Consider the following 25,171-nt stretch of genomic DNA (forward strand, 5'->3'; position numbering starts at 1 on the left):
TTGTAAAGTAATTAACAATCACTACAAATGATTTGATTATAAAGAATCACTGATTTTCAGAACCAAAAGAAACCTGAGATAGTTGGGAGGCTACCATTTGGGGGATAGAAATGGTAGAAGCTAAGACAGAATGATAGAAGCTGAGAACCCTACTCCTCAAAAAATATACATATTACAATTTTTAATGTGCAAGATAATTTCAGGGGCTTCTTCATGGACTCTTTGATGCTAATGACAGATTTCTATCATACGTAGAGTAGGGACAAAAAACCATACATCCTGTCATTTATAATTAATCAATTGTAAATCATTAAATTGAGCAAGCTCGCTCACTCGCTCTCGCGATCTCTCTCTCTCTCACACACACACACACACACACACATCCTGTCTTCAATATGATTATATGTAATCAATCATGCTTTATTAAAGATTCGGCTAACTTTTATATATTGCTTATTGGGGTTAATATCCAATAAGTTCTCATTATAAAGTGCTCTGTTATACTATAAATTTATATATATAGTCAGAAATTACTGTTCCCAGTGCAAATAGTGACATGTAATACACCTCATTTACTCCAACGTAAGTACTGTACTTAATTTGTTCTGAAATACAGATGTTATAATGAATTTCCACTGTAATGAAACACTGAAATTTAAAAAAGGTAGTTGGATAGGCTGACATTGATTGATGAGTTGCTTGCATAGATTATGCATCTATTCTGAAATCTTTCCATTCTTTGAAGAAATAGGTAACTTGAATGGAGATGGGGAGAAATTAGACGCAGTTTGCCACAAAATTATTGTCCAACTGAGGGAATCAGTGAGGAATATTAAAGACATCTTCGAACGATGAGCAGTTAAGCCCATTAAGTTCCTTGACTGACATACTAAAATGTAATGAAATGGAAGGCTGAAGCTATTAGCGGTATTGATTTCACATCTAATTCCCATTGTTAAACATTTTTTTCTTTTTCTTTTTCTTTCTTTTTTTTTTTTGAGATGGAGTCTAGCTTTGTCACCCAGGCTGGAGTGCAGTGGCACAATCTTGCCTCAATACAACCTTCACCTTTGGGGTTCAAGGGATCAAGGATCAAAGGATTCTCCTGCCTTTGCCTCCTGAGTAGCTGGGATTACAGGCACCCACCACCACGTCTGGCTAATTTTTGTATTTTTAGTAGAGATGGGGTATTATCTTGTTGGCCATGCTGGTCTCAAAATCCTAGCCTCAAATGATCCTCCTGCCTGAGCCTCCCAAAGTGCTGGGATTACAGGCATAAGCCACTGCATCCAACCTCATTGTAGAACATTTTTGAGTCTCCCTTTATTTCATTTTCTCTTGCAGCTCATGTGCATATAATGCATCACATATGTAAAAGTATGTAAGTTATACTAAAATATACTTTATGGATATGGATCTGAATAAATGTATAAGTATATATATGTACATGCACACCTATACGTATCTCCATAATTAACATAAATAATATATTTTTCATATATATATAAGGCCATATATATACACATATATATATATAAATCAAAGGGAAAATATTAGGGAAATAATGAATTTTAATTTTTGGCATTTTTGTGAAGACGAGTAAGCATTCAGTAGCTTAAGTGAAACAAAGAGCCTTGACACTAGCCAGGAATGCAGTAAATAAGAGTGTCTAACAGGTAAGCACTACTTTGGTCTATTTCAGAGGGCTGATATTTTATATGAAATATATGTATATTTTGATATTCATATTTATTCAAATAATACAATTATGAAATTTTTATTTTAACAGAATATTTTGAAAATCAGATCACAAAATAAATTTTAAAACAAAAAAGTTGAAGTAGGAAACAATTTAGCACCGAAGGGCAGTCGTTTCTCAGGAAAAAATAAAGGCAATTAGAAACTTTACACCAACAAATAGAATGTTCTCATTTGGCTGGCAGTTGATAAAAATGCATCCAGTTGTTGTGAATACTTAAACTAAATGATCCAGAAGAGTGCAGTTGATGCACAGGGTATTGGGATTGGCACTACCAGTGTAAACTGAGTCCAAAGTACGATACTTACTGCCTAATGCTTCCCCACTGATAATAGTTAAGCTACGTAGATATAAAGGAATTATCAGATGGGGAAGGTGCCCACAGGCTTGCAGGCGCACCAAACACATAGCACATGTACCAATTTTAATTCATACCAGATGTATGAGGAAAACACTCTTTTGTGATCCCTTTTAGTAACAGTGATGAATCAACAAAATCAAATGGGTTAGACTACATAATGTGTCTTAGGCCTGTGATTTATGGTAATATTTGTAACTGTATATAAAATCATTCATTTGACTGATGTTTAGTGAGTGCTTTCTGTGTAGCAACATTGTGCATATCCTTGTGGAAAGGACAGTCCTGCAATTATTTGGACAACTCAATGGAATGTGTACTGACCATTCTCCTGGGGCAAAGAGCCAGGACACTGAGCAGCCCTCGCTAGGCTTAGAAGGAGAGGAGTATGACCTCATGTTTGTTCTTATGGGGATACTGCTTTGAGCTGCAGATATCCCTGTAATCTGTTTTCCCCCCCAATGCCTGACAGAAGTGTCTGTATGGTTGTCATATCTGATTCCCATAAGTTTCCAAGCCTCAGTGATTCTCAGAGTCATGGTCAGGTAAGGCTGTACACGCCCTCCCACTCCAGACCGTACACAGCCCCTACCTTGCTAGGCAGCTCTCTCAGCTTGCTCTTCCAGATTCTCATAGGTTTCACTCTGGATGAACAGTTAATTTGCAGCTTCTCTTCCATGCCACACTTGGAGCCTCAGAAAACTCTGAGTGACATGGGTACACCTCACACTCCTTCCTTCTTGGCAAATTTGCCACCTACTGTGTATATGATGGATCAGATGAGATGCATTTTCTTCTCTTTTGCCCCTTGAAACTTGGAGTCCATTTGAATTGTTTCTCATCACCCCATTGGGCTCTAGTGGGAGAGATGAGCAGAAACTTCCCACACACTGCCTCCTTTTCCATTCCCCCAGATACCCAGTCATCTCTCAGTCCTCCTGGAGTGGTTCTGTCTAGGAAACTAGGGCTGGGCTGTCACCTGCTTTGAATGTGTTACAACTCAAAGGAGAAGTGATGCCCTTGTAGTTCAGTCATTTTTAAATCCAAATCTCTGCTCCCAGATCGAGCCACGTTCACAACAAACAACACCTTTTCCATGTGGCCACAAGAGAGCTAGAAGGAACACATTCAATGAGTACTTTACGTATCAACTGGGCCACATGTTTATGCACTATGTGCACCACATAACAACTCTGGATCTCTCACATACAGCATATATCTTAACAGGTCATTCAGTCTCAATGCTCTCGCTCCTTTCTCTGCCTTCTGTAGAGGAATAATAGGTTCAGAATCAGAAATGTCCCCTCTTGAAATATGTGCATTGTCTTTGTGAATATATCAGTAATAATACAAGCATACAAATTATTTATGTTTTTCTTTAAAATACAGTACTGTGACAATCCACTTGAACAATATTAATGGACACATTTTTGGTTTGCTTTGTTTCACTTTTTTCCCATTAAGGAAAATGTCTAATTTGTTATAACACAATACTAAAGCAACACTGTACACTTTAAGACTCCTCATTATTCAACTTTGTCTCTTAAAGTCTCCTTTTTGGAACAGACAGCTTTTTCATAGAAAAAGTATTTCTTCCTGGAAGAATATTGAAGTGGGGACACTAATAAAGTATCTACCAAAATACAATTCTCTAAGAGTTCTTTCTGTGAAAGAATACATCAAAGAGGAATGAGGAGAGCAAGACAAAATCCAGTAGAGATGGAGTGGAATGGGATGCATTACTTTGGAGTCATGAAACATATGTATTATCTGTATATATGCATATAAATGTTTGTGTAAGTATATGTGTGTGCATATGTATGCATGCATGCATGTTTCTTAGCTCTATTCACTAAAAAAGACCAAGAAGCAAATGCACTCAAGTAGCAACTTATACACCTAGAATTCAAATATTTGTCTTTATACCATTCTCCACTAAAAGAACCAGAAAACCTTGAAGGAATTCTTTTTCTAGAGCCAAGGCAAGATCAAGATAAGTCTGGAACATATTATGCCAAAAAGAAAAGAGGTACTCCAATAAATGATGGGGCATGTCACAGGGACAGAGAAACACTATTAAAAAGAGCTTCCCTAGTTAAATCTGGGTAAATTTGAACACCAATATAATTAAGGACAGTGATGAATTATAGATTATAAAAAGGAATCCATGTGCCCATTGAAATAAAAGATTCACAAAAAGAGAAAAATGTGGACTTTTGCTTATAGTCTAATGCTAAGCGTCAACAAGCAAATGTAGAGAAAGTGCTGGAATAGAAAAAAAAATCATTATATTTTAACCACCATGCTAGAAATTGACTCCATCAAGAACCATTAGTAGATGCTAAATCTATGGGAAATGTTGATAACAAGCATATTTATATGGTCCTAATGTTATCTCACCACGGGTTGCTTATTAGTTGTAAGTGGTAGAGTAGAGGGCTAGGATGGGGTAAGGGACCTTCAAACTCTACTTGACCAGGTACTCAGCTCTGACATCATAAATGAGGGCAGAGAGAAAGCTTGTGCCTCTGGATGTGATGCCCTGAGAACACAAATCATTTACATTTCATTTGTCTGAATGCACAACCTAAATCTAACATGAGAAAAGGACACACTCAAAATGATGAAAATTTTATTTTTAAAAGGGGGCTTGTTTCTTTAAAAGTATCAATTGCCTGAAAGTCAATGTATTTAGTACTGTTCCAACTCACAGCAGCCTGAAAAGACATGGCAACAAAACCTGACCCTAAGCTGGATCCTGAATTGTTGAGGGGAGTGCTTTAATATTTAGATATTTTTCCAAATGAATGTATGAGTAGTGATACCATAAGGGACCTGGGTTCCATGGAACAAATCTTGAAAAATGATGCAGAGATATGCTGTTAAGTTCCACACTGATGTAAGAAGTATATCATCAGATACATACCAGTCGGTTTTTTCTATGCCACTTTTGCTATGGAAATTCAAACTCTCAGAACTGTATTACAGGCCCACAATGTATATCTGTCCAAAGCTAGGTGGTATCCAAGGTTGGGGAAAATACACAGACAACAATATTAAGTAAGACTGTAGTTAAACTCGCAATGGTGATGTCATTTATTGATTTTAGGTAACCACAATGTGGCCGTTGCATTTACCATTTACAAGCCATATACAGGTCCATATGCAGGAATACGAAATTATGATCAAATACAAAATTTGCAAAGAATCAAAATGGAAGCTTTTTCTTAACTCATTCTGCATCTGAATCTAACCCATAGTCTTTAATAAGCCCATTTGGCATGAATATCATATGCTTTACTACAGATATATAGTTACATTTGATGAACAATGTAATCAATTTGATGTGAGTATCATATGCTTTACTGCAAATATACAGTTACATTTGATTAACAGGGTGCTACTACAGACCCCATTAGAGAAAAACCGAAACAACACAAAACAAAAACCCTGCACAGATATCGTGTTACTTCTCTAAAATCTAAAAGTTTCACAATCTTAAGGTACCTGGGCTGGGCATGGTGCCTCACACCTGTAATCCCAACACTTCATGATGCCAAGGCAGGAGGATCACTTGCCAGGAGTTCAAGACTGTCCTGGGCAACATAGTAAGACCTGGTCTCTACGAAAAAATAAAAATAAAAAACTAACTGGTCATGGTGGTGCATGCTTGTAGTCCTGTCTACTCAGGAAGCTGAGAGAGGAGGATGACTTGACCCCAGGAGTTCAAGGTTGCAGTGAGATGTGATCATGCCACTGCACTCCAGCTTGGGAAACAGAGCAAGACTCTGTCTCTGCAAAAAAAAAAAAAAAAAAAAAAAAAAAAAAAAAAAGTGTGGCCCTGTGCTAATTTCGTTAGCAGGCAAGTTAAATGTAATTCTAAAAGGTGGAATTGAAAATGAAATGCTAAAATTAATTTAATGGACCCAGAATCAGGCAAGATTTTAAAACTCTGACTTAAATAAAGACAATGTGGTAAATTATCCATAGCTGCACGACCTATTTTAATTATAAGTAGAACCAAAATGTACAAGTACTCCAAATGTACTTTCTCTTTTCCTTCTGCAGTTATTAGCCATATGCAGGCAAAGACACAGTGGCATAGTGGCAAATTTTTCAGACTAAGAATTTTGATTCAGAATCCCACTCTTTTCTGCCATTATCTTAGTCACTTATATTCCTTTACCAGTTTCTTTAAATGTAAAACAAAATAGGCAATTTTGGTTAATGTAAACTTTCTTATGAATTTTAAAACGAAGTGATTCTAAAGTTTCCAGAGTTTATATTTTTATATTCTTATTCCATATTATTCTAAAATACATACTCCTAGAATTTTATTGATGTGTAAAAATGTAGTTCTCTTTGTTTTGAGAAAGAAAACCCACTCATCCTAATCACTTTATTTATTTATTTGTATACAGTGCAAGTTCCAGGGCCAGTAGAAAACCTGCAAGCTGTATCTACCTCACCTACCTCAATTCTTATTACCTGGGAACCCCCTGCCTATGCAAATGGTCCAGTCCAAGGTTACAGATTGTTCTGCACTGAGGTGTCCACGGGAAAAGAACAGGTAGGTGAAGGAATGGACCACACTGCTTCCATCTGTTGGATGTTTCCATCCATTGGATAGCTCTAAGGCTGCAGAAATGGGAAAAGACCCACAAGCTCTTGATACAGCCCAGTGTTTAGCATGTTTGTTGAAAAGCTGATTAGTTTTAAAGCCCTTGCTATTGGAAACTTTACACAATTTAATTAAATTCTGGTGATAAGAGGTAAATGGGCAATAAAGTGAAGTCAATAGAAAGGATGCCAATTTTTTGTTTGAGTATGCAGTGACCTGGCCTGTGTGGGCAACCAGATTTGTATTAACTCACCTGGTCATGGAAGGCATTTGCATTTTTATTCCTTAGACTAAGGGGTGATTGCCCTCATAGTCAACGGCGTTCGCCAAATTGCTTTCTTCGTTCTAATACGTTTATATTATATCTAACTCCCTTCCATCATCAGGAAGTGACCTGTCATTTTTTATTGTTTTCAGAAGAACTTACTCTGAGAAGCCTAGTCTCCCCCTCCTCAGATTTTGCTCCTACCCAATGGTTAGCATAGACACCTGAAAAGAAGCAACTTAGTTGTTCAGGTAAACCAAAAGTAAATAGGTCTTTAGGGAGACCCATGAAACTGAAAAATTCTATTTTGTGATACATGCACACATGTATGTTAAAAATAGAATTTCTGAGTTTCATATATACGTATATATGTACCTCTATATAATATATATGTACACCTATATAATATATGTATACCTATATAATATATAATATATGCATAACTATATAATACATATAATACATGTATACCCATGTAATACATACATTATACGTGTATATACATATACAATACATATATTATGCATGTATGCACGTATATAATACATGCATTATACATGTATGCACGTATATAATACATATATTATACATATATATCCATATTTGTATTATATGCATACATGTATACCTATATAATACATATATTATACATGTATAATACATATATAATATATAGCACATATATGTATACATATAATACATATATACATATGCATATATAATACATAAATATATATTGTATAATGCATATAGAAATATATAAAATATGTATATAATACATATATGTGTACATATATAATGCATATGTGTCTATATAATGCATATATGATACATGTGTGTATACATATAATATGTATGTATATATAATGCATATATCTATGTATATGTAATTATATATTATATATGCACTATATCTGTATACATATACATGTATTATAATACCTATATAATATGTATTATATATTATATATTTATATATAATAATATATAATGTATGTAATTATATAATGTATTATATATTATATATAAATATATAATATATAATACATATTATATAGGTATTATAATACATGTACATGTATACATGTATGTATAGCTATTGAAGTATTTACTTTCAGATTCTCAACTTCGTATAGGAAAATATATACAGACAAGTATATATTCAATAGTTAAATCAAAAATTGGCCTCAGGATATGGGAGTTCTTATTATTTGTTGTGAAGCTTGTCAAGCATAGAATGGTCTTCCTACTTTCACATAAACTACATGACCAGAATTTTTATTTAAAAATAAGAAATATTTTATATTCAAAAATAGCTCAAGTCCAGTCCCAAATTTTATTATACGATAAGCATTACAAGAGCTCCTCCTATGTAATCATGGGTTGTATTTTTTTTCTTGCTCTCTTCAAGCTATTTTTAGCTCTTGTTTTTTCAGCTTTCTGTTTTATCTGCCTTTCTATATATTTTAGCTCTTCAATGCGTTCTGCCAATCAATTTAAATAAATTCGAAACCAGAATCATCCAAGATAGATGTGAGTGTGGAGATCTGATTCCTCAGTGACCTTCACCTCCAGTAGCTCACTCACTGCAGCCATGAGATGCTCAAATAATTTCAACCAATCTAACAGCATTCTGGGAGATAAATATTGTGGCAAAGTGTCTGACAGTTTCAAGTGCTGTTGGAATATTTCAGCAATAGAAGTACAAAGTCTGTTATTTCTTGGTGAATTATTCCATTTCGGGTACAGGAGAAAATCTCTGTTCCCGTGGCGTTATAAACTGCCTTCTGCCTGGGAGCGTTTAGGTGTGGGTAGAATAACCCAAACCGTTCAGTATATTGAGTAGTGTTAAACAAATTGGAACTTAATGACTGTAAAAATAGCATGTGCTGTTTTAACAAGGAGTCTACAAAGTAGTTGGTTTTTAATGGGGGAGTCTGTCACAAGGTAGGTTTTATAGCTCATTAGAAGTCTGGAGTGTAGTTTGTAAGAGTCTAATGTCCAATTCACTGATTGCACAGAATGAGTGCCATTTCTACTTTAATGTGCTTCCTTGATAACAGTTTTGGTGTTTTATGTCTCCAGAATATAGAGGTTGATGGACTATCTTACAAACTGGAAGGCCTGAAAAAATTCACCGAATATAGTCTTCGATTCTTAGCTTATAATCGCTACGGTCCAGGAGTATCTACTGATGATATAACAGTGGTTACACTTTCTGACGGTAAGTTAAAAACAGTAAAACTCCTTTTACATATTTGCTAAAATAATGACGTAATATTGCATATATATCATAGATTCCGTTTTCAAGGCTTTCTGACTAAAATTTTATGGACTATTACAGTTAAATATAAACTTTCTCTCAGGATATATACTCCCAGCTGGGTGTGGTAGCTCACACATGGAATCCTAGCACTTTAAGAGACTGAGGCAGGGGGAAGAGTTGAGCCTAGGAGTTTGAGACCCACCTGAGCAACATAGTGAGACCCTATCTCTGTAAATGTTTTTTTGTGGTTGTTATTTTTTTAATGAACTGGATATGGTGGTATGTACCTGTGATCCCAGCTACTTGGGAGGCTCAGGCTGGAGGATCACTTAAGCCTGAGAGTTCAAGACTGCAGTAAGCCGTGATCATTCTACTACACTCCAGCCTGGGCAACAGAGTGAGACCCTTTCTCCAAATTAAATAAATATATATGTATATACATATACATATACATATACATATACATATACTCTTGAGTCACTATATACTAATAGGTAATCCTCAAAATGTGACTATTGACTAAGACCTAAAATTATTTTTGTGTATTTTTTTATTTCTTTAAATGTTCTAATACAAACACATTTGTGCATGTGTGGACTAACTTTGATTGGCATGTTGTATGTATTCCATCTAAAAGTGTGCAGGTGATAAAAGGTATAAATGATAGACAATCCCCCTATATTTACCTCTTAATTAGAAAATATATCTTAAGGACTTAGACCAAATAAACTGATATTAAAATTTAAAGTATTAAAATTGATAATGAAAAATGTGTCTGTTGCCTGCTAAATGGAAGAAAACACACACACACATTTGAGACAAGAAGTGCGGTGACACAATTGTGCTTCACTACCACCTTTATTCCTGGGCTCAGGGGCTTTTCTTTTCTTTTCCTTTTTTTGGAAATGAAGTCTCACTCTGTCACCCAGATTGGAATGCAGTGGTGCAATCTCAGCTCACTGCAACCTCTACCTCTCGGGTTTAAGTGATTCCCCTGCCTCCAGTCTCCTGAGTACCTGGAATTACAGGTGCCTGTCACCACCCGCGGCTAGCTTTTGTATTTTTAGTAGAGATAGAGTTTCACCGTGCTGAGCAGGCTGGTCTTGAACTCCTAACCTCAAGTGATCCACCCACCTTGGCCTTACAAAGTGCTGGGATTACAAGCGTTTGCCACTGCACCCAACCTCAAGGGATTTTCCTGCTGAAGCCTCCCGAGTAGCTGGAACTACAGGCATAAGTCACAGTGCCCAGCTAATATTTTTATTTTTTGTAGAGGCAGAGTCTCATTTTGTTGCCCAAGCTAGACTTGTTTTTTAATGTCATAAAACAGAGGAATAAATATTAATAAAGAGAATAAAGTTGACAAAGTAATGGCCAGGGGAAACTAGAAACCTAACTGCTAGATGATCATGAAAGGTTGGGAAATTTGATAAAAAGTAAAAATAAAATACATCAAAGTATATGATGTGGGGCCAATGAAAACTTAGGCAGATGCAGAAATGTAGAGACAGGCCCTCATGAATATTAAAGAAGACCACAAGCTAGCTCTTTTCAGCAACAGTTTCCATTTGGTGCATTTAATTCTATAAATTATTTATCTTTTTAATTAAAAAATGGCTTTAGCTTGTGATTTCTTGACAGATCTATCATTGTTTAATCTGGGAAAGTACCTCGGTGTATATTTCACACAATATCAGTGAAATGAGGAAGGGCATGCATATTATTAAGGACAGTACAAAGAGAACACAGGAATAATGCTCATCTGCAAATTCAACTTTAAAATGTATTTTATATGTAATACCACTTTGGTATCATTTTTAATGTAATGCTTATGCCCATCCATCCAATTCTGTTATTGAAGACAGAACAGAATATTTATGGTAGAATAAATTACTTCACAACTTATAATTATAAAAATAAAAGAAAAACAAATGAAAGTGAATATTTTACATAATTTATGTAGATTTCATTCACACTCTGAACTGTAATACTGTGGCCTTATTCTCCAGTTTGGTTTTAAATGTCATAAGTGAGAAAGATAGATTATTATTCATTGGTCCAAGAATTATCTTCTGGAAGTGTTACAATGTTTAGGACTTAGAAAATGTCTGTCACTATAAAAAAAGAATTTCATGACCCTAACCCCAATAAACATGACTGTGCAAAGGACACCAAATTCCCTCTCTCAAATGCACTGCAAGGAGATAGCAAGGACTTATAAGCCTCTTAAAGTGGACACCCTGACCTCATCTGCATTCATTTTTACAATCAACTCATCTCTTTTAATGTCCAACACAAATCTGTGGCTCTCGGCTTTCATTTCCTTATTATGCAGTTCCTTTCTGTCTACTTCAATCTCATGTCTTCTCCTCTGTACTGAAGCTGTTCACGCTGAGGTCATATATCACATTGAGTTGTATTTAACCACATTTAATAGTCACCGGCTTCCCAGTCTTCAGCCATGGAGGGCTGTTCTTCTTTAACTTTGTGTATGTTGTAACAGGTGGATGTTGTGAAAATTAAATGGGCTGATCTGTGCAAACACCTAACAAAGTGTATGACATTTGAGTGTTTAATAAATACTATCTGTACCAATGTGCACATCACTTTTTCTCATTATATTTATATTACATGCTCCTAAATATGAGGGAGGCTGTTATATTTATCTCTGTGTTCCTCCTAACAGAGTAAATATTTATTGAATTAATTAGACAGCTCAGTCAAAACTGTGCAAATTTTTATATGCAAAGGCTTATCTTTAGGATTTCCCATTTGTGGAACTAATTTAATATATTTAATATATAACTGTGTCTAAATGCATCTGTATTATGGAGAACATAATAATTCTTTTCATGTCAGGAGTCTTACCATAAAAAATACATTGAGGCATAGAAAAATTTAAAAAAAGCAAAAGTTAAACGTAAATAAATTTCTTCCGAATTCATTATTTTATGTTTTTTCCCCTGTTCTACTGGGAGGCTTGTAAAGATCTTTATCCAGATGAGCTGTCATCTCCAATTTAGCTCTGCTTTGTTTTCTGAGTAGAACATTATTTTTCATTCAAATTCCTCCACCTAGAAAACCATTGGTTTACAATGAGCCATTTTTTTTCACACCATTGAGATTATTGAGCATATGGGCATCTAACTGATTTTGCCAATTTGTTCCAAAATATGGTCTCTTGGACTAGTTGGCATAGTTAAGTCACTAAGAGCTTTTATGAATGAATGAACCATTGTAAGTTTCCATGCCAGCTTGTCCTGTGTCCAAACACAGACGGACCTGATTTCATAGCCAACATAAGAATGTGCTTATTATTTTTATGAATGTTATCATTAATATTTCTTGAATACTTACTAAGGCAAGACCCCGATCTAAGTACTTTGCCTTTACCTCTCATCCTCACAATACTACTATAATTTTCCTTACTTTACAGATAACAAAACTAAGTCAGAAAGAGTTCACAAAAGGTAGTAAGCAGTGGAGCCAGACCACATAAGCTAGTAAATTCAGAAACAAGATTCAATGTGCAAACACGTTTCTTTTATTCTGTGATAAGTGCCTTTAAAGGAAAATGCTTATAATTAAATATGAATTACTGCCAGACGGGGTGACTCACTCCTGTAATCCCAGAACTTTGGGAAGCTGAAGTGGGTAGATCAGTTCAGGTCAGAAGTTCGAGAGCAGTCTGGCCAACATGGTGAAATTCGGTCTCCAGTAAAAATTAAAAAGTTAGCCAGGCATGGTGATGCACACCTGTCATCCCAGCTACTTGGGAGGCTGAGGCAGGAGAATCACTTGAACCCGGGAGGCGGAGGTTGCAGTGAGCCTAGATCATACCACTGCACTCCAGCCTGGGCAACAGAGAGAGACTTTGTCTCAAATAAATAAATACGAATGATTTTGGTCTATAAATTGTGTGCACATGGCAGCATACATTTGTTGAGGGGAGGAATTGAAGTGCCTGTGCCTTTGGAGACTAATTTATAATTATGGGAACTTGATCTGTCCTACAAAATACCTCATCTCCATGGGTTTCCAGCCAGCATCCTTCACCATATTGAGGGAAGTTTCCAGCCCCACCTCTGATTGGCTTGAATGAACCTATTTATTATAAATAATGAATTATTTGACATTTTGAAGAGAAAAGTGTTCGTTCACTTCTGCCTCATGAAGCAAGAAGCATCTTGTAAAGACAAATATAGAAAAGAACAGATCGATATGGATTCTCTTCACTTTCACCTAGCCCTAGCATCTATTGTATCTATTTATCTCCAAATAATATGGAAATTGATAGTGAGAAGGAGGGAGGAGGAACTGATAACTAAAAATACTGTAGAAAAAAAATCTCTACTCTCCTCCCTGACATGACAAGAATAGTCAGTGTGCTATCAGTGGAAAGTTAGAAAAGAAATGTGCATTGTAAAAAATATAGAAAAACTACCTCAATACTATTACATAAGGACTTTTAAAAGAATTTTGTTATATTGCCGTTCAATTCTTTTTTTTTTTTTTTTTTTTGAGATAGAGTCTCACTCTGTTGCCCAGGCTGGAGTGCAGTGGCACAATCTCGGCTCACTGAAGCCTCTGCCTCCCAGGTTCAAGCGATTCTCCTTCCTCAGCCTCTGGAGTAGCTGGGACTACATGTGTGCACCAACACGTCCGGCTAATTTTTGTATTTTTAATAGAGATAGGGTTTCACCATATTGGCCAGGCTGGTCTCGAACTCCTGACCTCAAGTGATCCACCTGCCTTGGGCTCCCAAAGTGGGGATTACAGGTATGAGCCACCATGCCCAGCCTGCCTTTCAATTCTTAATACAGAAAACAGCTCTGATGCTTATAAAATTGTGGTAGCTACAAAAAGAAGGACACATATATATCTATCCTATTGAAGTTTTCTTGGCTTTCTAGAAATGAGGAGTTAAATGCTACTTGTAAACTCAAATGAAAGTGACATTTAAGGGTTGCATATCAGCTAGAATCGTACCTACAACAAAACACATGATAATGTTACCTTCTCTTTCTTCCAAAATTCAATTATCTATCAAAAATTCAGTTAGTAATTGATATTATGCTTGGATACTATTTAATTGATCAAAAAATGAGTGTAATATTATTAGAAACATGTAGCATGACATGTCAGTATTACAGTATTAAATATAAACTAGAAATATACATTTATGTTTAAGGAGTGACTCAATATCACTTAATATTAAGGCATTATTTCCAAACTTTGCTTTTAAAGGATAACGTTTTTGGAAGTTTGTGAAATTATATCATATAGAGCATGTTATTCTTCAAATGATACTTCAATTTAAACAACTAAATTGTAATTTTTATGTCAATAATTATAATGTTTAGAATAGAATGAATAATAAATAAATAATACAAATACAATTTATACTTTAACTTAAAAAATAAATTTACAAAACAAAACAAAACTTGGGACCAAATCCTGACTATGGAACCATTTTTATTGTAATTCATAAACTTTCTATTAATATATTTATTCAGCAACTATTTACTGAGTGTGCACCATGTGCCTTAAACTTCTTGATATTGGTGATACAACATCAAAATGAATAAATATCTTTTTCCTTATTGGGGTTATATTCTGTATTTAATTTTAAAATCAGAATACAAACCTCAAAAAATTAAATAATAACATTTTATAAGTTGTGGAATATTTTTGAAAGAATACTTGCTGAGTTAATTCATGAAAAACAAGCAAATGAGCATTTTATCAGAAACTACATTGGCTGCAAACTTCATCAGGCACTAAGATCAGAAGTTCAAAATCAAAATTAAAAAAAAAAGATTGCATTTCCCATTAGTCCCAGAAAGGTCTAGGAACTATGTAAGTAAGTACTCATTTGTTCATTCAATTATTAATTCAGTAAATATTAATTGAATGTCAGTTTTGAGGATAAAAGATTAATCAGTGACACATCATGTCTTCATGATAATTACTATTTAGAAGATAAATTCAGAGCAGGGCATAAATAAATTCATGGTCAAATGTAAGTACCCTATAGAAAAACATAGATTTTTTTCAAATTCTAGTAAAAGAAGGGGAAAGACATCAAAAATGGCCCTTAGATTCTTGAAAATGCCTGAGAACTTTTCTTTTCCATTAAATTCATCCATTTGTGAGAAACAAGGATAGGGACTACTCATTTAATAGATTAATATGTGTTAACAATTTATTGAATGCTAATTCTATTCCTGTTATGGTGCAAAAAGCTTTGTTTCATTTCTTATTCATCCCAGACATCTAGCATAGTTCCTGACAGATAAGAGCCCTCAATAAGTGGTTGGTTTTTAAAACTACTCACATGATAGAATATTCACTTTTTTTTTGGTAGAGTAGATATTTAAATATTCAAAGAGAGCTGTATATGTTCTTCCTTCTATAAAGGAGTAGTTAAACAAAAATGCAGGCAAGAAAAATAAAATACCTAGAAAGTCTACAAAGAAAAATATACTGCTCCTTTGCTAATAGAATTGACTCATCAAGTGCTATTTGCAACCTGCTTGCATTTATCACATACAGGTTTAATTTTACTCAGCTAAAAGAACTGAGAAGTATTTCTTCTTTTCACTTTTTAAGAGGTAATAAAGATTGTATTACAGGGATTAAAAAACCTGGGTGACCATTAGAATGACATATTTTATCATAAAATTATGCAGATTCTGAAATGCACAATATCTTAAGCCTTTAAAACTACTCTAAGAAATCTCCTGTTTGTTTTTATTTGTTTCTCTGGGAAAGTTATCACAAGAGGGCTATAATTAAATGATGGTATTTGGTATCACTGCCTGCGTTCTCTTGTGTAACAGTTTTGGGGGCTCCCTAGGTGAGTAAGTTAACTGGCTTGCCAAGTGAGAAAAAAAATAGACAAATACAGTTATTTTTCATCTCTCCAAAAATTTTTGAAGTACCACCTGGGTAAACCTCCCTAATTATCATTATAAACTATATTAAAAGACACACTCTCTTTTTACAAGACAGTTGGTATTTTTCTTTCAAGATTTTGGCAGTAATTGTGACAATTTGTTTGATTCCTTTTAGTGCCAAGTGCCCCGCCTCAGAACGTCTCCCTGGAAGTGGTCAATTCAAGAGTAAGTTGGCTAAATGTTCACTATTCCATTGCCTATCATGATTGCCTATCATGTATAACCTTCGTGCACCCAACTGCCGTCTTGAGTACAGGGTGGTGGCTTCCATGTGAAGACATGTTCTGGAATAACATAGCAAGTGACATTGATTCCACATCCTCTTCCATCAGACTTAAGTAAATTAAATGAAATATTTGTCTACTTCTAAACAAATATTTTGATTTACAAATATTAAACAAACATTGATCTTGTAAATGTTTTAGTGGTCAAAGGCTATTCCATAAGGAAACAAAGACATCTGCTTTGTCTTTATTCACCAGTCTATCATATAGCTTTGATAATGTGCCAGATGAAGAAATTGAAAGAATTGGGAGAAAGAAAGACTGTTTCCTAACACATTACTTAGAATTGAATATTTCATCATCATCCCCATTCTTCCTTTATAAATGTAGTCATTGAAGGCCATTCTTGAACTTCAGTACAGTTATATTTATGTAGTAGCTTCCTAGTTATTAGTACTTTCCTGGCCCAAAATGTTGCTGTGACTTCCAAAAGAGCTCAACTTAAGCCAGTGTTGCTGAAGTAGCCTAATGACAGAAGTCAGTTTTCTAGAAACATGTCATTATTTCAAGTGGCTCAGGGTTGGAAATAAGCCAAGGCCACCTAGTAGAGTATAACAAATGAAGATTTGCCTGACTTGGCTCTGTCACCTCCTGGCCACGTGCACCCAGGGAAATAATTTTACTATGTCTGGACCTCCGGTTAGTTACTTCTCATGCAAATAAATTGGCCTAAGTGGTTTCTAGGCTCTGGGAGAAAGCAGAGAAATGATATGGGTCTTAGAAAAAGTCATACTCTGGGTTTTAATTCTAGCTTTCTCTTTTCATAACTATTTGGTCTTAGCAAAGTTTTCAACCTTAGCAAACCTCTTTCTATGTTTAAGTATTGTAAGCGTTACTATCTTCCTTATTGACTTATGAGAAAGTAATAATATGACGTATGCGAGGAATCTAACTTGATAGTGATTCCTTCATTCCATGTGCAAATACCTTGTAATATTTTGTTTAAAAAAATCTATGATGAAGCTGTATCTTGTGATGTTAGTTGGATTTGTCTCAGTCAAATGAATTTATCGTTCAAAGCAAGTGAATGTGTTATTCTCTTATAATTTTAGGCAATATATTGGGTAAGAACTATTAAAGTAAATATAAAATTAGAAAGAAGAAAATAAACTTAGTGGAAAAAATGAGCTAAAGAAAACTAATTGAAAATTAATATAACCCTAAAAATGACATTTTTTATGTGCAACAACACTGCTTTATAGATGTGCCACTTAAGAGATTGCCAAGTCAAAGTCAAGTAGATTTTTACAATTATGGTATGTTGTTAATGAATGAAATTTGGAAAACATATTGTAGTGTCTCTTGTTTAATAATTCATCATTATTAGAATCCTCACTCACTTTATATTTTTCCTCCAGGACAGAATACAGAAATTGATATACAAGCTATTTTGTGTTTGTGTGTTCATACCCTTTGAGAGTGTACTCCAGCAAAAGATGAATGTTTTCATCTGAAATGTGTATAAGGCATTACTGAATGACCCTGGATGCCAACTGTATTTGAATATGGATTTACTTTACTGAAGAGGGAATTCCTGGATTGAAAAATTGACTCTCTCTATATGTATATATACACATATACACATATATACATATACATATATACATATGTACATATACACACACAAATATCACAGTTTGTACACTTCTCTAATTTGCTTGCTTGCAGCAAGCAAATACAAACACTTCTGCTTCTATCCTCTTGTAGTTGATCTCTGGAACATTGCAGTGCTAGAAAATGTAAATTGTTCATTAGCTTTTCAGAATGAAAATAGTATGCCCAGGCACTGGAAAGTCACACTGCCTCTTTCCTTTTCCTCTCTCTGATCTTATTTCATAGCTTCTAAGAAATTTTGAATTATAATTTTTTTTTCTTGGGCTGTTTTCAAGAGAAAAGAAACTGGATAATCAAAACACCGCTTTCTGCATTCTCAGTGTGGTGATTCAGACAAAGGCAACTGTAATATGCTATTTTGTCTTTTCTTTGAAATAGATGAAAAGTTTTAAAATACATTAATATTTACCCCTGACTGTTACCATTTCAAGGAGTAAACTGTATTTAAAAAGAAACACTATAGTTGAATAAATGTGTTCTTTTTAAACACTAACAGAATTCCAAGGTATTTTTGTTTATTTTTATTTTTTAGAGACAAGGTCTTGCTTTGTTGCCCAGGTTGGAGTGCAGTGACACAACCATGCCTTACTGCAATCTTGAACCTCTAGGCTCAGGTGGTCCTCTTGACTCAGCCTCTTGCATAGCTGGTACTACAGGCATGTAACCACCATGACTGGCTAATTTATTTTAGTGTGTTTTGAAAGACACGGTCTCATTATGTTCCCTAGGCTGGTATCAAAGTCCTGACCTCAAGCTATCCTCCCACCTTGGCCTCACAAAGTGCTGAGGTTACAGGCATGAGCGACTATGCTCAGTTCATGAATTTTTTACATAATTTATTTTACTTGGGATTTTAAGATGGAACAGAATCACACTTTAAAAACTTATTTTATATAATACTTGTAAATATAGAGCACAAATGATTTTTTATTGATAGTAGATGAAATAATTTGGTTCAACTAACATTTTTGCAGAAAGATGATTAGGATCTCTGCACATAAAACTGAGGGGTCATGATAAGACATATGATCACAATCTAGGTACTTGTTAAGGTTTTGGTCACCTATAAGCCAATTGGACCCAGAAATCATGTTCCAAAATAATTAAGCAGAGAAGTCTTTACACTTTGCACATCTAGATAATGGAACCAAGAACAAAATCAAATTCTCTTACTGTATCATTCTTGAAAACCCAGTATGGTAGAATATTTTTACAAAGCTATAATAGCAGAACTGATTAGATTCCTCTTCTACAAGCTAACTATGAACACTACTTTTTTTGTTGTAGTAATGGCTTGACTTATACATATTACATTTCAGGTAAAACTGGGTCATAATGAAATGGTTATTTCTCAGACTAAAATTTTGTTACAAGAAATATCTTTTCCAGAAAAAAATCATGGTTTATGAAATGGACTTTAAAATGTTACATTTTATTAGGGAAACTTTTTATAAGAATAATTTCCTTAAGAATTTAATTTGAAATTCAATTATTATTCAATTATTGATTCGCTTATTAGATATTTCAAATACATACTACAACTTAATCAGTTGGCTAGAACATAAAGGATACATTTACAGAACACAGAGAGCTAATGTTGGAGCACAAATATTAATACTTCCCTATGTTTCAATCTAAAAGTTCTCATGAGTAAGAATGCTTAGAGGATGATAGAATTCAAGTTGCTTGGGTCCTTTTACTAACTCTTTGAACCTGTGAAAAGTCACATGCCTCAGTTTTATTTATTCAACATTTACTCTGTACCTCTTACAATATCATACATAATAAGGAATGTGATCCAGAATTTGCCTTCATGCAGCTCCCTACTGGGTAGGAAAACATGTGAATGTTCATTTTTCCTCTAGCCACTTTAATCTGTGGAACCTTTCAAAGTTGACATTATTTTCTCATTGATAAAATGAGAGGGCTGGATAGAGAATCTCTAAAATCTCTTGTGGCTTCAAACATCTATGCCTGTGTTTCTAACCATTATACCTTTTCTCAACCATTTTACCGTTAAAGAACTAGCGAAAACACAAATCAATTTCAGTATACCAGTCAACTCACAAGTTCAGATATTTATTGACTGAGCACTACAGAGTGATTGCAAGGAATGAAATATTAACTCCCCTTTCCCCCCAAAATCCCAGTATATTATGAGGCATAGATCATTGTTCAGATTTAGATTTTTAAATGCAAATTGATGGATTCCTCTCATTATATCACCTCACACCGCTCTGCTGTTGAAATCCTTATTCTTGAACACCTGATGCATCTATATGAATGTCTTTTTGTTGCATTCCTAAAAGCTGGTACTCAGTCACTCACAATGTGATAGTGTACATGGTGCCTTCAAAGCAACCATAGAAAAAGTTTCTGGTGTCTTCCTACATCTTAAAAGTGTTTCACTCTCCCTTGTTTCAGCACAACTTGGCATACTTAAATAACTCAAGTATGAGTTCAGCAATCATATGATTTCCTTTATGCAGAAACTATACAGAAGGAGAATTTAAACAACAAGTTCCTATTCTGCAAAGCAAATGGATCCTTTTAAACAGATATTTTAACATTCTTTATGTGTGTGTGGGTATAACAAGACAGAGGAAATCTAAGTGTATTATGGGATAACTGCTGAAGGGCATGCTATTGAGGATGTGGTGCGACTTGGATTTTGATTGAAGTCTCTATACCCTGTCATTGGGCTAGTGATGCTTCTCTTATTAGCCAAGTCCATAGCCAAATGGATGACTGAGTGAGTCATTTGCATGTGACTCCCAGTGGGAAGTGAGGAGATGGGGAAAAGTTGGAGGCTTGGAAAAAATGTGAGTTATATTAAATTGCAGATCCTCTGTGTTTGGGGTATGTGTGTGTGTATTCAGCTTTGTTTTTTTTTTGTTTGTTTGTTTGTTTTTGTTTTTGTTTTGTTTTGTTTTGTTTCCTGAAATTGGAGTTATTTTCTCTTGGTTATTCAGAGGAGTTTCTGTTCACACTCCTCCCTGCTGCATGGCAATCTCTCTGAAAACATACTTTTCACAAAGGGGTCTGGACCCACTTTTATGCTTTCTTCTAGTCAATGTTCATTTCTTTCTTGTTTGTTGTATGGAGTCATAGGCCTCAGGCAGCCCACGGAAAAACATACTTCTTCATGTCTCCGTAAGTCCTTTATAAAATACATTTTGGCTGCTGAGTTTCTGGACCCAGAGCTCTGAGCCCTCTCCTCACAAATGTAGTAGGTTTAAAAAATGGATTTAATGAAGAGAAAGAGGACATATAGGAAACTGCAGATGATTGTATTTATTTAAAGATAAACTAGAACCAGCATTTGCTTATTAATGAACAATTTAAATACAACAATGTTGACTCTCACAAGCTTAGCACTGACACTTGTCCTCAATCATAGCACAGAGCATTTCTGCCTGAGCATAGTATTTGCCCCTAGTTATCCATCCATTTAATTCAAGTAAGTGTAGATCTCTTATATTTATTTTAGTTATTGATTCCTTCATCAATCCATTACATGGTGATTTTTCAGCATAGATAATGTCCAGCAGCCTGTTATTGAAAGTTTTAGGAAGGGTGGGGGGTAGGAGCATAATTGTAAGGAAGGCAATATTTCCTGAGGGCTCTTACAGTCTAGTCTTTCTGTTTAGAATTTATAGGAAAGACTAGACTGGACGTAAATGATTATATTACATTAGAATCAGATAATTTGTAAGAATCTGTGAGACTCGCTTAAGGATAAGACTGTGTTTGGTCTATAATTTGGGTAGAACTCATCTTCAGATCTCTTCCATCTGATCTTTTTACTTAATAGATCCTTTTTTATTGTAATAAAACATACTTTATATAAAATTTACCATCGTAAGCATTTGTAAATGTACAGTTTAATGGTGATAAGTACATTCACATTGTTGTATATCTATCACCAGCTTCCATCTCTAGAATATTTTCCATCTTCCCAAACTAAAACTTAGTATCTATTCACCAGTAAGTCCCCATTTCCCCATACAGGCATAGATGTTTGAAGCCACAAGAGATTTTAGAGATTCTCTATCCAGCCCTCTCATTTTATCAATGAGAAAATAATGTCAACTTTGAAAAGTTGCAACAGATTAAGTGTGGCCAGATGAAAAGTGAACGTTATTTCACATGTTTTCTTACTCAACTGTGAGTTCCATGAAGGCAAATTCTGGATCACATTCTTTATGTGGGAATGTGAGAGGAAATGGGGAGTTATTGGTGAATAGATACTAAGTTTAAATTTGGGAAGATGAGTTCTACCCAATTACAGAATCCCAATTACTTTTTATATCCCAACTTACTTTATAAATGAGCAAGGAAACCAATTCATAAAAAATTAATTTCCCTTTTGCTTCATTTAATTGAGAAATAAAACAGTTTTCCAATTTTAAATCCTCATTCTTATAGAGAAATGAAAAATTTAATGAATCATAGTGTTCAATAATACAGACAGATGCTTTAATTGGTTAGGAAGAAATGCCTCACTTCCCATTATTTTCAGTGCTTTCAGAATACTTATGTTCCAAAATTCCACATTTATAAATTGCTTTTAGAAAGTCTGCTGAAAAAGCCAACTGTCATATTTAATAAGAGGAAACCAGAAACATAAACATAGGATTGTTCCAAAATTCTAAAAGACAGAATTTTGTCTCATATTTCATCAGAATTTAGACCAGAGCTCCTGACCACTTGCTAAATTGACTCTTAGACTTTTTTTGAAGTACCAACAACTCACCAGTTTACATCTTTTTCAGTGAACGTAAAGTCAAGGAATAAAGATCAACCATGAATTAGAGGAATAATAAAATAGTAAATTAATTGATAACTGGTTTTTAAATAACATAAATGCACCATTCCAACTTAAATGCTTTTGGTAATTAAGTTGAATAAATGAATACTCTGCAAATTTGCAAATTCAAAGCATATCTTTGTGTTATACTATCACTCATTTTCTCAGAGCAGCTCTTCCTAAAGTCTATTTGAGAAAATACTTATCCTTTTCTTTTTTTCTTTTTCTTTTTTTTTTTGAAATGGAATCTCACTCTGTCACCCAGGCTGCAGTGCAGTGGTGTGATCTCAGCTCACTGCAACCTCCACCTTCCGGGTTCAAGCGATTCTTCTGCCTCAGCCTTCTGAGTAGCTGGGACTACAGGCGTGTGCCACCATGCCTGGCTAATTTTTTATTTTATTTTTTTAGTAGAGAGGGGTTTCACCATATTGTCCAGGTTGGGCTTGAATTCCTGACCTCATGATCCACCCTCCTCAGCCTCCCAAAGTGCTAAGATTACAGGCGTGACCCACCATACCCGGCCGATGGTACTTTTCCAAGAAACAAGTTTGCTATGGCTTAAAAAATTGTAAGAAATATGTGAGGTTTCTTATTGGAGATATTAAAGGCTATGAGAACCATTTGTTTAATTCAACTTTTTTGCTAATTGTTTTTTCTACAAAAACATTTTAGATGAAATATGACCTTTAAAACTTTGTCAAAGTTACTTTGACTCATTATAACATTACAAATGAGAACAATGTATTCCATAAATTGAAGAACCTCATCTTCCTCCAAAAATACGTTCTTATCTCAATTAATTTAAAATAAAAATATATATTAAGTGAAAAAACAAATTTATGGAAAGCAGAAGTGAATCAAGGAATAGTTATAAAGGACATTTGTGCATAACTAGAATAGGATATTGAGAACCTTCTATGACATCTGTTAGAAGATTTGAATAAGTTAGAGACATGATTAAATCTCCATGTCGATATGAATTTTTATTAATGTAAACAGGACTTAGGAAAACATTTTCTAGACTTTTCTCATCTTTCATATTTCATAGACATAAAATACGTCATTTTTCTGTTGTTTTTTGAGGCTGTTATATTTTACCCTTTTCCAATTTATTATAGTCACTGCCATTGAGTATACTTACACAAAGGATTTTGACAAAGAGATTAAAATATATGATAGAATACTATTCTCTTTTGAGTTCTAGCCTCACTTTAATATCACCTTATAATTTATACTTAATCACACACATTTCTAATGGCTCCATTTCTGCTTGGCTCTGAAGGCAAAGCTCACTTTAGCCTTTCCATGAAGTTTAATGAGATTTCCCTCAAGTCATACATTTTTGAAAGGTGGGAGGTTTAATAATGGGCTTAAATTAAATGAACCTAGGTCTAGTGATAAGGTCTCTGATTTTAATTTAGTTCATGGAAGTTACCCTTATAGTTGGAATGGTCGATTAGTTAGAAGACATGAATAAATTCAGCCCTACCAGTAGGTAAAAGCAGTTGCTAACTGTGTGATTTGATTTTAAAGATGTTGAACCATTCACCAATGTGCAAAAGCTTTATTCAGTAGTATAGTTGTAAATATTATTTATATTATAAAACAACTTTTAAAATGCAAGCACTTTATTGAAAGATTTAACACTTTAACATGAGCTATTGTAGTCAATATTCTATTTACACATTCAATGAATACCTAATTATAACTGTAATAATGGCAGTAACCTTTTCCAAAGGTATTTTGTGCCCGGCAATGTGCTAAGCAATGAAAGTGGTATTTCATTTATTGCTTTTAATAATCCTACAAGATATTGTAAAACTAATTCTGAAATACCAACTTTGAACTGTGCTTGTCGCTGGAAAAGCTATAACAAAAGCAATAAAATGCCTTCCTTTCTAGAGCTTACTTGTATTCTAATACATGGAAACAGACTTATAAACAAATTAACTAACAATTGACACAAGGGAGTGGTAAGTTCTGTGAAGAAAATCAAGAACAGTCATGCAGTAGAGTTTGAGGACCTCATTTAAATCAGATTGTCAGTAAAGGAACTTTTAAGGAGATGAGCTGAGGCATGAATAGAAAAGGATCAACTTTGGACACACTCTGAGTAACACATTTCAAGTGATGCCGACAACTAGGGCAAAAGCAGTGAGGAGAGAACTATCTTTGCTTGGCCGTGAAGCTGAAATGAGAATAGAATAGACCATGGATTGCTGGGTTGGGGCCAGG

General features: G+C 34.5%; 1 protein-coding gene across 1 annotated transcript in view; it reads left to right on the forward strand.

Moving 5' to 3' along the window:
* LOC105534661 (netrin receptor DCC) overlaps positions 1-25,171 on the forward strand; it is a 389,147-nt gene that overhangs the window by 38,816 nt on the left and 325,160 nt on the right. Inside the window, exons 3-5 of the mRNA XM_011973437.1 lie at positions 6,539-6,687; positions 9,089-9,227; positions 16,344-16,393. Of these exons, the coding sequence (XP_011828827.1) occupies positions 6,539-6,687; positions 9,089-9,227; positions 16,344-16,393 (338 nt within the window). The remainder of the gene's footprint in view (positions 1-6,538; positions 6,688-9,088; positions 9,228-16,343; positions 16,394-25,171) is intronic.

This window comes from Mandrillus leucophaeus, unplaced genomic scaffold, assembly GCF_000951045.1.
Source record: "Mandrillus leucophaeus isolate KB7577 unplaced genomic scaffold, Mleu.le_1.0 Scaffold1375, whole genome shotgun sequence".
In the NCBI taxonomy this organism is placed as follows: domain Eukaryota; kingdom Metazoa; phylum Chordata; class Mammalia; order Primates; family Cercopithecidae; genus Mandrillus; species Mandrillus leucophaeus.